Source organism: Nestor notabilis, unplaced genomic scaffold (genome assembly GCF_000696875.1).
Source record: "Nestor notabilis isolate BGI_N333 unplaced genomic scaffold, ASM69687v1 scaffold10696, whole genome shotgun sequence".
NCBI classification, from domain to species: Eukaryota; Metazoa; Chordata; class Aves; order Psittaciformes; family Psittacidae; genus Nestor; species Nestor notabilis.
Window position 1 is genome coordinate 1 of NW_009931517.1, and position 14,552 is coordinate 14,552.

General features: G+C 38.9%; 1 protein-coding gene across 1 annotated transcript in view; it reads right to left on the minus strand.

Moving 5' to 3' along the window:
• Positions 1-875: 875 nt before the first annotated feature.
• Positions 876-14,552, minus strand: part of SHOC2 (soc-2 suppressor of clear homolog (C. elegans)) — a gene marked incomplete at its 3' end in the record, with an annotated part of 35,350 nt that continues 21,673 nt past the window's right edge. Inside the window, exons 3-7 of the mRNA XM_010015943.1 lie at positions 8,542-8,672; positions 5,077-5,265; positions 3,684-3,806; positions 1,489-1,626; positions 876-998 (exon numbers count right to left, since the gene is read on the minus strand). Coding sequence (XP_010014245.1) covers positions 876-998; positions 1,489-1,626; positions 3,684-3,806; positions 5,077-5,265; positions 8,542-8,672 — 704 coding nt within the window. The remainder of the gene's footprint in view (positions 999-1,488; positions 1,627-3,683; positions 3,807-5,076; positions 5,266-8,541; positions 8,673-14,552) is intronic.

Here is a 14,552-nt window from a genome sequence, read left to right on the forward strand (position 1 = left end):
AGACTGCTTTAGGCTCTTCTCTCACTGAGGCGCATACAAGATATGCAGCAGCTGTAACGGCTCTTCACTAAAGATGCTGGGAGAACATACAAGATGTGCAGCAGTTGTAACGGCTCTTCACTAAAGATGCTGGGAGATACAGACCATGCCCCCTCTGCACATAACTGCTTCTGACCAATGTGCTTTGTGTAGCTACCCCCATCATTTTTTCCTCCATAATAAGCTCTAGCTTTAAGATTTTAACTTAAGTAAGTGCTCATACTCATGCTCTGGACCTACACGCTTGCAACCAACTAGGAAACATGGGCTCTGAGTTTCAGATGCTCTGAATCCCACTAACTCTAAATGTCAGAAGCAGACAAAAATAATCCTATTTCTCCCTTTATTTCAGTAGATTTCCTCCTCTTTCACTTTATCTCATCAAGGTGAAAAACAGTATTATGGTCTATAAACAGGAGTGTGTGCACAGAAACACTTACTTCAGCTGTCTACACCTTACACAAGGTTTTTGTCTACACCATGGAATTAGAGCATTACCCATGCGTTTCCTTTCTCTTTCCAAGAAAACATTTATGAAGTTGAGTGACTGATAACACACATACTGTGGGAGAACTTGGAGAAAAGGGATCTCACCATTCCCAAGTTCATTTGTGTTCAGCAGCTTTCTGCAGAACTGAAAAAAGCTAGATCATGCGTTTCACTGCAGTTCAGCAAGATAAAGATCATATGCTACAGTGCTCTTCCTGTAGCACATGCTTCACATCAGGTTATGTATATCTAGAAGTTTGAAATGAATGTGGTGGCTTCTACTGATAGCACAGTAGATGCCCATCTCGTGTCAGTAAGTGCTTTGGCTCAGGCATACTGCATAAAACCTTACCAATTTCCTCAGGAAGGTGTGTGAGAAGATTCTCTCCAAGCCCAAGGTGCGTCAGATTGGTAAGGTGACCGATACCTCTGGGAAGGGTGGTCAACTGATTATTGGTCAGAACCAATTTCTAAGGGAAAAAAAAACCAAGTTTGAAAATTAACTTAATGACTTTTGCTTCGAATGACAGCAAATAATAAGATATATAACTGAAATATTGATAAGTTCTACTCTCCAGCATTTGAACAAAAAAATTTCTACCCTTCATCAACATTTCAGACCTCTATCAGCACCACTGAATGCAAAAATAAAATAGTATATGGAAAACATCTGCCCAAATGTAAAAGCTTTCATGAACATGACTGAAATCCTGTGGCATTATTGTACTCATAGTACAACAGCTAAACAGTTTCGAAGAGTTAAACACCTTCAAAATTTGTTCAGTATTAACTGATAAATCTGGGGAAGAACTAGTGTGGATGATAAAGTTGCACAAGAATCTTAACTTTGGTTCTATGTCCAGCCCCAAATAGTTTTCCCCCATCCAACTAACTGCAAATAAATCAGCATGGTGTAAATACAGGACGTAAGATGTTTATCTTGGCCAATTATTGTTTCACCTGCAGATCCTTGAGGTAAGCTATTTCATTTGGCAAGGATTCCAGTTTGTTTTCCTCTAGATCTAACTCTCGGAGTTTCCGTAGATTTCCAATTCCATGGGGAAGTTTCTTTAGGAGATTGTTTGACAGGATAAGAACCTAAAAAAAAAAATTCCAAACAACCAAATACAGACTTTAGGCAGTAAGTAAATAACAAGTTAAGACAGGATCTTTTTAACCTTTCAAGTAATTAAGTCCAAGATTAGCCTACATGTAAATTATGGAAGCAAACTGAAAAGACTAAATAAATCAATTTGGTGATTAGCATCTTTTTTTTTTTTTTAAAAGTCTTTAATGATACAAATACATAGATTTATGAGAAAATTCTTTCAAATATTATTTTACATAATAATAAATGCAGAGCAAAACCAAAGAACACCTTATTTCTTCAAATGACCAAAGAAAAACAATTTCTTCCTGGACTTCCCCATCATTTTATTATGCTTCCTTATAACTCTCTCATAATCAAGTTTTACATTATTTGCTGTGCTTGCCAAGTTCTCCTTAAAAAGCATAACACTTCCTCTTCTCCCTGTGTCCCTTTAGTTAGGAGCAGCAGCAAGTAAACATGCAGATCAGAGCACTGAAGCAGAACATGGCATAGGTATCCACTGGTTTTCCAAAACAGTCTCTTATCACACACCTGCCCCTACTACAGTGTTACCATCTTGTTTTTCTCCTCCTTTCTAATATGAATTATAAATACCCTAGGCTCAAGAAATGTGTCCTTTGTAATAAGCAAATTAACAGGGGTTACACTTTTTCCTCCAGAGAAGTCTTGCAGTCCTTAAACTAATCAAGCCTTGTGACAGCATAGTGAGTAGTAAGGTAATTAATTACTGATTAAACAGTCCTGTTACCTAGTCATTTAACAAGGTACATTGAAAGCCAAGGATGTGAAAGAGCACCCAGTGAGGACCCTCACCCTAGACACAACTCCCTGCTAAGCCAACCAAGGTTGCAAATGCCTGGCTTGTACCAATCCCAATTCTTACTAGCTTTATGTAATATGGAAACACCAAAGGCATGAACAGAATAGAAAACAAGGCTGAAACTGAAGTGAAAAATCATAACGAATAAAGCAGAAGTCTTAGCATAAGCACAAGCAGTATGTTGGTGGCCTTCCTTTATGCGCTACACTAAACACAGAATGGTAAGAATAGTAATGTTTTAATCACATATCAAGAAACAAAGGCAGGAACAGAAAATATTACCTACGTGCAACGCAGCTGACTTAGCACTGCTGTGGGAACCTTCACTTTTGTGTAAACACTGCCCAAATAGTTCTTTGTATTTGATTCTTTAATTACAGGGAAAAATAGCACTAATGGGTCTGCAAACCATGCAGCTCTCCAGCTTCAGCAGCCGGCAGACCACCGGCAAACCCAGTTTTTAGAGGTTACTTACCTCCCAGTCACGTCAATCACAGCCTTCACTCAAAAGGAACTGGGCCACTAAATAGCTATTATCCTGCCATATAATTTTTGCCCCAAACTACAGGAATTCTTACTTGTTCAGAGCAGCAATCACACTGGGAATTTGCAGTTTCAAATATGCCATTTGCTATTGTACTTTAACAGATTTTCCCTGCAACTCACAGAGCCTACAAAGTCCCTTCAACTGCCTGAACCAGCACCCCTATCTTTACATGTCCCTTCAAGGCAATTAAGTTTGTCTCTGCTCATGGTACCTTGAGAAACAGGAATAAGGGACACAACAAGTTTAGTTTATGGTTTCAATCTATGAGTTCTTCCCCCTCAAATGCTGAGAATTCCCACCCAGTTGCCTACAGGGTTCATGGTGCTACATTCAAGTAACCTCTGGCTGTAGACCATTTCATTAAGGTTTTCTGATCCCTGCTGTTTCCGTGCTGGTCTCTCCAGGAATCAAGCTGAGTTCAGTGCTGTTGCATTGACAACAATAACTTTCTACATAGCTAAGAATATATAAGTACTTAGCCCTTTGTGCACAGACATGCATCTAGAGCCTAAAGAAAAACATTCAAAAAGCTGTTATAATAACCATATACAGATGCAACACATCTAATTAAATAGCAGACATACACATATTTATTTGGCTTTATTTGACCCAAAAGTAATATTGCTTAAACCTGAAGTAGAGAGATTCACTTAGCTGTTCATTTATTCTCTTCTCACCTCAAGAGAAACAAGCCCAGATACATCCTCAGGGATTTTTGTGAGCTGATTAGTCGCTAAGTTGAGTTCTACCATACTAGTCCAAGTCCCAAAGTCCAAGGGGAGAGAGGTCAGCTGATTGTCCTGTGATTTAACATATCAAACATTTAGGGTCCACGCTTGCAAGAAGCTGTCAAAGCACCTGAGTTATTAAACAAATTGCTTACAAAATGTTTCATAACAAAATAGTCGATAATTAAATCAGAAGAATAAAACATTGGTAATTGTCCAAATACTTAATTCTTCCAAACACAATAAATAAATACCTAGAGTAACCTAGTGACTGTGTTACCAAAATGAAGTAGAAAAATCAGAAGTACACAGTTCTCAAGATTCCATGCACCTCAGTAGTTAAAATGGGTTTTTTGTCCTTTCTTTGCTGAATACAATGGGGAGAGAGGAGGGAAATATAATAAAATTTACCATAACTTTCAAAGGTGCTATCAGCAATGCTGGAATCCTAAAAATATATGGAGTTTACTAAACAAAGAAAACCCTCAAACAAGAAAGCCAGAAAACCCAACCCAAAACAAACCAAGCACACAAAAGAAAAGCAAACAAAAAACTCAAACTCAAGAACAAACAAACAGAAGTATCTGAAACGAACCTGAACATCTAACTGCTCAAAATGCTGATACAAAATTTGATCTAGAGTAAACACCACCAAATCTAAAACCACCCAGGTCATACAAAGTCCTGGTAAACATGCCAATTTACAAACAGGCATGTGATAAAAAATGTTCTTAACGCAAATTAAGAATCCATTTCTATCAAAAGATATTCTAAACCAGTAGCTGAGCTTAGCTACTGCACAAACATTATTTTCTTTAATTTGAATAAGTTTTTTTTAAACTTGAAACTAACCCATCCATAGAAAAACATCATCTCTTTTCCCTAGTTCTCTTTAAGTGTACATAGCACACACTGAAAGGCTTTTTCACTGTGCTTTACAACTACTGCCAAAAATCTCTAAACTTTAGTTTTGAAAGAATATATTCAAGATATTTTACATAATTTTGTTCATAATCTAAACTGTAACAGTAGAAGGAGGGAGGGGGGAAAATAAGCTACTCTACATGCTTGTGTCCCATGTGAATATTCAGTAACTTTGCAACCAACTTTCTTACTTTCATTGTTCAAACTTCATCAAATGTGACAAAAGCTTAACTAAAACAAACACAAAATAACAACATCTTGGTAGTACATTTTTAAACTAATACAGATTTGTTTCTATACATGACAGTAGCAGTATCCACTTCAGTGTGATAAATTCATTAAGTTTGCCAGAATTCATGGAGCAGCAAACAGTGCTCCTCATTGATTTTACACACAGTAGCATGTTTCTGTGCCTCACCTTCATGTTCAGCTTACTTAATACTTTAGCTCTAGAGAAAATTCCAAAGGGGATTTTATTGATGCGGTTGTGCTCCATATTGAGAGAGTAGATTGTGGAGAACTGGGACGGGCCACCCACAGGATAGGACTGGAAGCAGTTCCTGGCCAGTGTTAAACTAGTCAGTTTGACAAGGCTGGATAAAAGACCCTGTAGAGAGAAGAAAACCACCCAGGAACTTAGGACAGATTTATTTGAATACATCTTTTTTTCCCTCATGGGTCTAATTAGAAATGTTTTCCCCCCTCAAGTCCATCCCCTAAGTAAGTGTTGCAACACACAAACCAGTGTTAAATTTGATAAAACTTCCATCAGCAACAACCTCTGCTCACAGGAATCAGCGTTACCTTATTTCCCCCTTTCTCCTTACACACTGCCAAAAAGCAAACATATCACATTTAGAAGCACAAGTTTAGGAGGTTTTTAACTCGTTTCTCCTCTGGAAAGAATTTTTTTAATAATACATTCCTAAACCTTGGGCAGCTCTGAAGAGCACTGTCAGCAACACATCCATCCTGAGCAGCAGTCCTGGCTTTGGCCAACGCCACCCAAATGCAGCCTGTTCAGGTCTGATGCCTGCTCACAGCTGAAAGTGGGGCCCAAAGAAGTATCAACTGCATGCACTGTTTTTCAACCAGACGTTTGATACTTCCAGTACAAAGCTTTGATAATTTAATTAAAATCTATATTGTGATCATACCTGGTAGAAGTTTCATTTTAGTCTGTACCAGTTTCAGATAATGGGACAGGCCAGAGAAAAAGAATAGGAGGGGAAGGGTTTGGAAATTCCAAAATCTTTCCATGTTTTTAAAATACTCCTAAACAGTTATTACTCCACCTTGCCTCCACCTCCCTCTTCAGAAATGAAAAGCAAGAAGTCTGGAGTTAAACTGGATAGCAATGGTTGCCCATTGAATCCAGAGTCTCATTTCACTTCGCAATCTAATTAGACTCTAAAATCTCAGCAGCACAGGTCTCAGTTTACCTGGTAGGTACATGCCAAGCACGTTGCTGGAACTGCGGAGATGAATAATAAGATCTAAATTACTGCTGAAGTGTCACCTTTGCTTATTACTATGCTAACTTGAACTCAGCCCTAGTTGCTTCAGTAATATAGAAACTGGAGATTTATGCATGGCATTACATACCATAAATAATGCAACATCTGCAATCAGGAATGCGCGGTAACAAGATAATGATTCCAACCATATTCCTAATGTCAGTATTTCTGGATGGCAATTTCGGTGCTATATTCACTGTAAAAGCTTTAAGAACATGGCTTTGCTGTTTCACCAGGAAAGCTTTGGCTACTTTTCTAAATAGTTAATTAACATTATTGTAAATAAATCAGGATCAAATAGGGACTTGTCTACATGTCATGGCTAAAACTTTAAGCACTGACATACAATTCTGCGGGCATCTCAGCAAACATTAGTGAAGCAATTTTCCCCCTAAAGATAAAATAATGGATCTTCAAATCAGTATTAATCTAACCTAATCATTAACTAGTATAATCTTTGATTAGGAAATACTGCTTCTAGCTATACTTTAATTAACGGATACTCTTTGTCCTAGGGTTAGGCAGTCCCTGAGCTCTATTACAAAAACACTTTATTGCTTCAGATGGATCTTGGCATTTCAAAAAGCCATTTTTGAAGTCTGCTTCCATACAAATAATATTAAAAATATGTTAGCTAATACAATCTAATCGCCTAGAGTAATTAAACACATTTGAAGGAAAGCAAGAGAGCTTTGGCAGTACAAAGAGAACAATGCTCTTCTATCTGTGAGAGCTGTGGCAGTGCTGCCTTCTCCCAGCCCATCCTTTTAAGATAAAATATTTATTAGGCATTGTGTCAGCAGCTTCAGCTGTGTTTTGAAATTCAGAAGTTTCTTCTACAAATATAGTTCTTTGTGTTATAGCACAGAATGTTTAAACAGATTACAGTATAAACTATACACTTCTGAAAGGTAGCAGCTTACGTGTTAACATATTGTTGGCAAATACACGTGAAGAAGGCAGCGCAGTCACAAAGAGTTTCGTATTATTACTGAACATATTTAAAGCAAGTAATCATCCCTCACATTAGTTTTCTGTAATTATACCATAGTTGCTTTTACAGTATGTCTGGGTGGGGTGGGCTAGCTTTAGCCCTCATCTTAAAAGCAGCCTGGTGGCTTTCACTCTGCAGAGTTTTCTAAATGATAGTTTTACCTAAACGTTTATTAAATTCTCTGTTTTCAGTCTATTACTGCCGAGTTCAGAAATTTATCTGAAAGTACTTACTGCATTTTGTTACTACAAGTACTCTGCCTAACTCCAAATGCATTCTTTTTCCTTCTATCTGTAGTTTCCTATATACCTCTTTAGATAACATTTTAACTCATTTTACACTATTAATTTATACAGTTTGGGCAGGTGGAGATGACAGTTTAGAAAAGCTGTTTGGACCATCTTTAAAACAGAACAGAATAGAAACTCTGTGTTGTGGCCTGAAGTCTTCGTCTCAAAAGATTCTAAAGCAATGGAAGAAAAATATCCAGAATAATAATAAATCACACCAGATTTATGCAATCCTTCCCAGGCACTAATACTTCAAGTAAACATTTTTCTCTAAATGTTTACTAGCACCAAAAGTATACAGTATACAGATGAGCATCTCATACTCTGCTGCCCTGACAGTCTCAAGAAATTAAGAAAACAAAAAGGTTTAAAGGTATGACCCAGCAGTTTAAAGTTTCCAAGTCTGCAGACATCAAAGCTGTATTTAAAAAATGGTCTGTCACCAACTAGCTACCCAGGACTGTGAAACTGGAGTCTGCAGGGGCATGTTTCAGACAACACTAGAGAAGGAATACACAAAACTGTACAGATGCAAAGGGGACTAGGACCTTCTGCCTCTTCACCCCAGAGCCAGCAAAGCACTCTGTTCAAGGAATGTGTTAATTGAAGAGTCTGACAAGGTGGCTCCAGAACTTCTAACTATGGACATTTTCCTTGGTCCCCCGCTAAGCCGGAAGCAAGAGAGACCAAGCTAAGACAATCAGTAGTAGCTATGAAAAGCAAAGCAAAAGAACGGATTTCTCTTTACTCGCAGAGTCACTGGAAACTGAAAAACGATGCAAATTCTTATTTTCCATAACTGATGGAAGGTGTGTCAGTGAGTCGCCAGATGATATCACATTGGTTGTCAGCAGCATGCTTTTCCACACTAAAATGAGAATGCTGAGACCAGGTAGTTGCAACACTCTCTTAAAGGTCATTCTTGGCTTCATTAGATGGAGAAAAAGATATCCCATTTTTCATTTATCTACTTCTTCCCCACCTCCATGAAACAGAGTAATTTCACATGTTCCAACCCCTCTACAACACACCAATGCCTTACAACAACCTTCCCTCCCCAGTCCACTCCCTCTAATTCTCACCTCTGGTAAAGTAGAGATGTTGTTATTCTCCAGGTTCAGTTCATCAAGTTCACTGCACTTTGCTAAAGACTTCGGAATTGCTGACAGCCTATTGTACCTCAGGCCAAGACGACTTAGACTGGACAGATTTCCTACAGGTAGGAAACAGGTATTAATATATCATTAACACAAAGGCAAAGAACAAGGTTTGACTTCCGAATCTTCTGCTGTGTCACACTCCACTTCAAACATTTTCACATGGTGAAATGGAGCTACCATCCCAAAACAAGAGGCACACAGATTACAGCGCCTTCCAATGCTCAAGTCAGCCATGCAGAAGTAGATTGTGCACATTAAATATTCTTCATAAGTTATGAACAATATGGTAAGCAAGCAAGACTTAAGTCCTATTGTAGAAGTCCTTCTATCCTGATCTTTCTAGCATGAAAAAGCTCTATCATTTTCCAAATGTCCCCAAAGTGACTTTTTAAAATTAAAGACAGCATCATTCAATGTCGTGACTCGTATTACCAGACTTGGGCATACATTGCACAGCTCTGGTCCTGGCAAAACAATTTCCTCTGGGTGGGGGAAACTCTTTACCATCCTCCAAAAGCAACAAAGGCATTAAAAAGCGATGGCCTGGGGGAAACTTGCAACTTGAAAATTTTGTATCTGAAGCTGCCTTTGGCTCTGCCTTTTACCATTTAACAAGTTCTCGAGACCAAAGTCAACTGCTTAAGGATGTCTTTGAACTACATGGTGCTGGGGCATTTAGACTCTCCTGCAGGGCACAGGACCTGGAATTTCACTGAAAAGTTAACTGCCAAATACTCGCAAATAGTAACAGTGCTTTGTCTTCTGACTCATCCCTATGATCAGAAAATGTGTCTGTGCACGTGTGTACATTGCACTGGTGGAGCCTCTGAACAGATTCACACAATTAGTTCCTTGCAAAACATTTGCTATTCTGCACTGATTTTTACAACCACTCGTGGTACAACACATTTGTTCTGCAAACTGAAGTACCAGAAAGAGACACTGGAAAAGAAACATAAGATTTAACAAATGGTAGCAAGAATAATCAGAAACAACTTAAAATGATGACAGGAGTTTAATACGGTACAAGTCTAACTACTCATTAAATGAAGGCTGTATTAACATCTATGGATAAGTACTTATACAAAGGCTACTGGAACACAGCAAAGGAAGAAGCAAATGTAGTGTATCAAGTATTTGCTTGGAAGCCAAGGATGAAACAAAATAAAAAGAAATGGAGAATGAGAATTACTACAAATGCCACAGCGGGATCTGGCAGACAGTGGAAAAGTCTCGACAAGGGAAGTGGCAAAATAACTCTTTCCTGAACTTGGTCAAAATATACCAAGACAACTGGTCAAAATATACTGTAAGAATGACCCTAAATCACTAAGTAGCTGGGGACACAGCTAGGAAAAACTGCAAATTGGGACTGTTGTATGAGTCTCTGTAGCTACTAGGATAGAGATTCACACGAGCAGCAAAAGTATAAAAACAACCAAACAGAAAACCCCAACCATAAACAAACAATGCTGCACAAAACAGCCAAACAAAAAACCCTTATATAAAACAAAAATTATCCAGGTCTTACAAAACAAGAAATAAAAGATGAATTTTCAGTTCACATCTGATATTTAGGTAACACACTTAGGAACATATTTCACTTAGTATCACAAATAACTAAACAAAAGTTAAACGAGCAGGTAGGCACCCAGAGTTCCCTAACTAGTAGTACCTCCCACTGGGATTTTCATTTATATTTGAAAGTGCTTTCTTTCTGAGCAAGTACACAATCAGCTGTTGCAGAAATGGCAAAGAAAGTCTTCCCTTAACAACAAAAAAGCATTTAAAGCCCAGGGCTATCAATATTGCTCTTAAACTTTTGAGGTTAAATTCTACAGTGCATACGCACACTAAACAGTTAATTAAGCCCTATTTCGATCCTACAATCCACTAGTATAAAGATGCATGTTTGTACATAACGTAGCTATTTCATGCTGTGTTTGGTGAGATCTGGCACTGCTGGCCTTATGGGAAACTGGCCTTACTTCACAGGATAAGACATCCTATTGCAAGGCAGCAAGATCATCAGGAACCGTCATTCTAGGGATGAACAGAGTACGTCCTGACTGCATTTCTCTGAATTATTGAGTGCTTTACTAACAAAACAAACTGCACACAAAATACCAGTCTACTATTCTTTTCACTACTGAAACCTTGAGCTAGATGCCAGCATGGATTTTTCAGGCAATGAGGACGAACAGGGAACAGCTCTAGCAGACAGCACGATGCCAACTGTTGCTTAGCAATACAACGTCGCTGTGCCAGTTCCCAGATTGTGAGCACAGGTTGTATGTATATGGCTTTCTTCCTACCAGCAATGTGGCATTTCAGAGAGATGAAACAAGGCAGCCATTAGAGAGAGTCAAACTGTACCACAATTTTCCAGGAGAGAATGACACACGTTGGTTATCCTCATGGCATTATCAGAAAAGAGGCAGCTCCCAGTAAATTTGTTTTATCATAAATAGCATTTCTCAATAGAACTTTCTCACTGTTTCTCTCCTCGTTATCTTTCTCCTCCATGGGAAAAGCATGCAGAAGCATAACGGAAGAGACATCCTGTGTACCACATTCCCCGTGACTGTTTTACACACCACAGCACTAAATACAGTTATTCCTGAGAATAAAAGCAGCAAGATTTCAGCTGGAGCTTCATCAGTAGCACCTTTCCCAGTGCTCCTGAAAGGGCTGTCCTGCACCCAGCTGATGCAGGCAGTACGGGCTGCCTTTTCATTTCAAGCCAGAATTTATTTATAGCAAGTTTATTGCCATTTAGTCTTCTGTCAGAAAGACTCAGACACCTTTTCAACCTCATCAGAGTTCATATTCACACCTCATTGTGAACTTGTGAACACATCATGGTGAGAAACCTCTATCAGTTTTTATCTTCACATGCTGGAAAACACAGATCTTGAGTCTCCTCCTCGCAAAATCACCATCTAAGAATGATCCCTTAGAGCTTTTCCCTCTGCTTAACGTGTTAAAACTTACCTCCTTTTTTTCTTTTTTATTTGAAAAAGGACTCAGCACAATGATGATAATATTTCATAGAATCATAGGATGGTTTGGGTTGGAAAGGACCATAAAGCTCACCCAGCTCCAACTCCCTGCCACAGGCAGGGCACCCTTCCACTAGAGCAGGGTGCTCCAAGCCCCTGTGTCCAACCTGGCCTTGAACACTGCCAGGGATGGGGCAGCCCCAGCTTCTCTGGGCACCCTGTGCCAGAGCCTCAGCACGCTCACAGGGAAGAGCTTCTTCCTTTTATCTAATCTAAACTTCCTCTCTGTCAGTTTAAAGCCATTCCCCCTTGTCCTATCACTACATGCCCTTGTAAAAAGTCCCTCTCTATATTTATTGTAGCCTCCCCTTAAGTACTGGAAGCTGCTCTAAGGTCTCCCTCATGGTTCACCAGGCTCCATTCGCCTCATGGTCCATAGGCCAGCCACCAGGCAGCTGGCTAACATGCTCCTGCCTCTTCACTGCATCTCTGACTATGGAGTGACAATCTCCAGTTAGTAACAGGAACTGTTACAAGTGGCTAAATAGCACACCTGGTACACTGCATAACTGTAATTTACAGCTCCCCCAGCTGATACTCGTATTGGGAGTATCACTCCTTATCACACTTTACAGTGCCTGCACTCATCTCCATCTTCACCAGTTCAGCTACTGATTTCTGAGATGGCACCATGTTAGGTACTTCACTGACGTGCTGCCAGGTTAAGTCTAAGAAATAAGGGAAGGAAGGTAAGAACTGATCACCAAAGTCATCAGGATCATCTGCGGTTGTACTTTTGTCACTGAAACTGTACCTCAGCAGTTCCTCTAAAACCAGCCCCTTGCAGGCTGAGTGACTCAGAAAATGCAGCACTCAATGTTCATGAACATGACAGTTTGATAACCACAACTGAAAAGCAGCTTCTAGAAGGAAAAGCAACAAGCAAAACCCCTTCTAACTTGTTTTCTTAGGGAGTGCACTGAAATGAAACCCTTGTAAACTCAACTACCCCATCCGCTCGTACTTCTAAAAACACTAAAGCCTAACTAAGCCCTAAACTTACGCCAGGCCTAAGAAAGATACCGCATAATTGTTTTAGTTCAACTTTTGGCATGAACAGTCACTCCTGGGGATAAGCCACCTTGTTTCAGGTCCGTTTTCTCAGCAGTAAATGTACTGATCCTCATGAGTGAGCTCCACTTTGCCCAGCTCTCAGGTTTGAAGCAACGCTTCACTGGAGTGACTGCATGTCTCTCTCTGGGTTAGCTGTTTAATTTACACAGAAATGAACTAAAAATACTTGGAAGCATGCAAATCCAGAAACAAACTCTCTTGCTATAAGAGAGACTCTAAATAGATGGTTTAAATTAAATTCTTTATTAAGGGTACCTCAAAAATATTAGTCAAAGAATAAAAAGGTGTTTGCCAATCCCAAAACAAAGGGAAGACTGGAAATAAAGCAGGAAACTATGCCTACAAAAACACACTTTTAAAAAGACCACCTGAACTCCAAGTAGGAGCAATACACCCCTTTCAATATTTCAAAATCAAGAGAAAAAGGAACTGGAATGTTGAATAATATAAATATATCCAATAATTCAAAGTCCTACCAGTGCGTTCTAAAGGGAGTGAAAAATGTTCTTTTCTTCTGAGATTTACCACATCTCTTCCTTTCCCTCCCTTAGTTAAAAAATAATCCTTCACGTTCCCTATCCTTCAATGAAGGGTCATTTATTTAGTGGGAAATGTTACTGCATCACTACTAAAAGATGGAATAATTAGTCTGTTTTATAGAACTTAGTTCATCAAGTGAGTTTGCTATTGGAGCAGTTGCTTTCTCCTAAATAAACCAGAAGCATCAGATCAATTTAAAATCTGTTCATTAGAGAAAACTCTTCTGCATATAATGTTAAACACACGAGTTGGATTTATAAGAACTGTGCAAACGAAAACCCCGTAAGATTGTAATTACAAGAACTTGTGACAAACAACATGGTACTATTAAGTATTTCTGATCGTTTAACTTCTGTAAGTAGTCTTAGATATTGATTTGGCTAAACTTTACGCAACTTTACACCTATTAAAGAGCATGTTTTACATGACCATACATTACCTCATAGAGCGCAGTTCACTTAATTCACAAAAGGATCTTCCTCTAAGACAGACAAAAATGCTGCTTTGCATACAAAAGGTACCAGATGTCATTTCTAACACAAGGAAAGCAAGAGGTACATCCAAAATTTCTTTGAAAAATTGAAAAAAGCCCAAAAATCTTGATGTCACTTTTAAAAAGAACATACATGCATTAAGCTTAATACAGGACATTGCATTAATCTCTCAGTGAGAATAACAAAGACGACAATACGGAAGAAAAAGCCAAAAGAGCTTCAATGAATATGTTACAAAGCAGATGGAACCTAAGGGCCTTGAAAGAGTTTAAAATTGTATAGAAGAGACTAGAGAAGCCAGAGATTGTCAGCTATGGATAGAAGTAACATTGCTTCAAATATTTCAACAGCGCTCCCAGTCTAAATTAGCTGTAAGCCAGAATATGCCTGTATCACACTTTGTACTTACTATGGACTAGTTTTTCCAGATGTTGGCCATACTCCATGACAACGGTTGAACAGTTTCACAGATTTCTAGGTGAAAGGAGCTGTAGACCTGTTTAATCTAATCACTTGTCAGAAAGCAAACCATTCCCCCTGATAGCTGACGAGTAAAACCAAAGGTTTCAGATAAACAGGTTTAACCTTCAGCTGCATTCCACAAGCAAAGATGATATCCACTAATGGCCAAGACTGTGATAGCACAAAGTGACTGGTCCAGCAAGACATCCTGAAGGTGATCTCAGTGAGCATGTTGCAGAGAAAGCAGAAGAAAATCCCACAGTCATTAATCATCTGATCTGGGGGCAACTCCTTCCTAAAC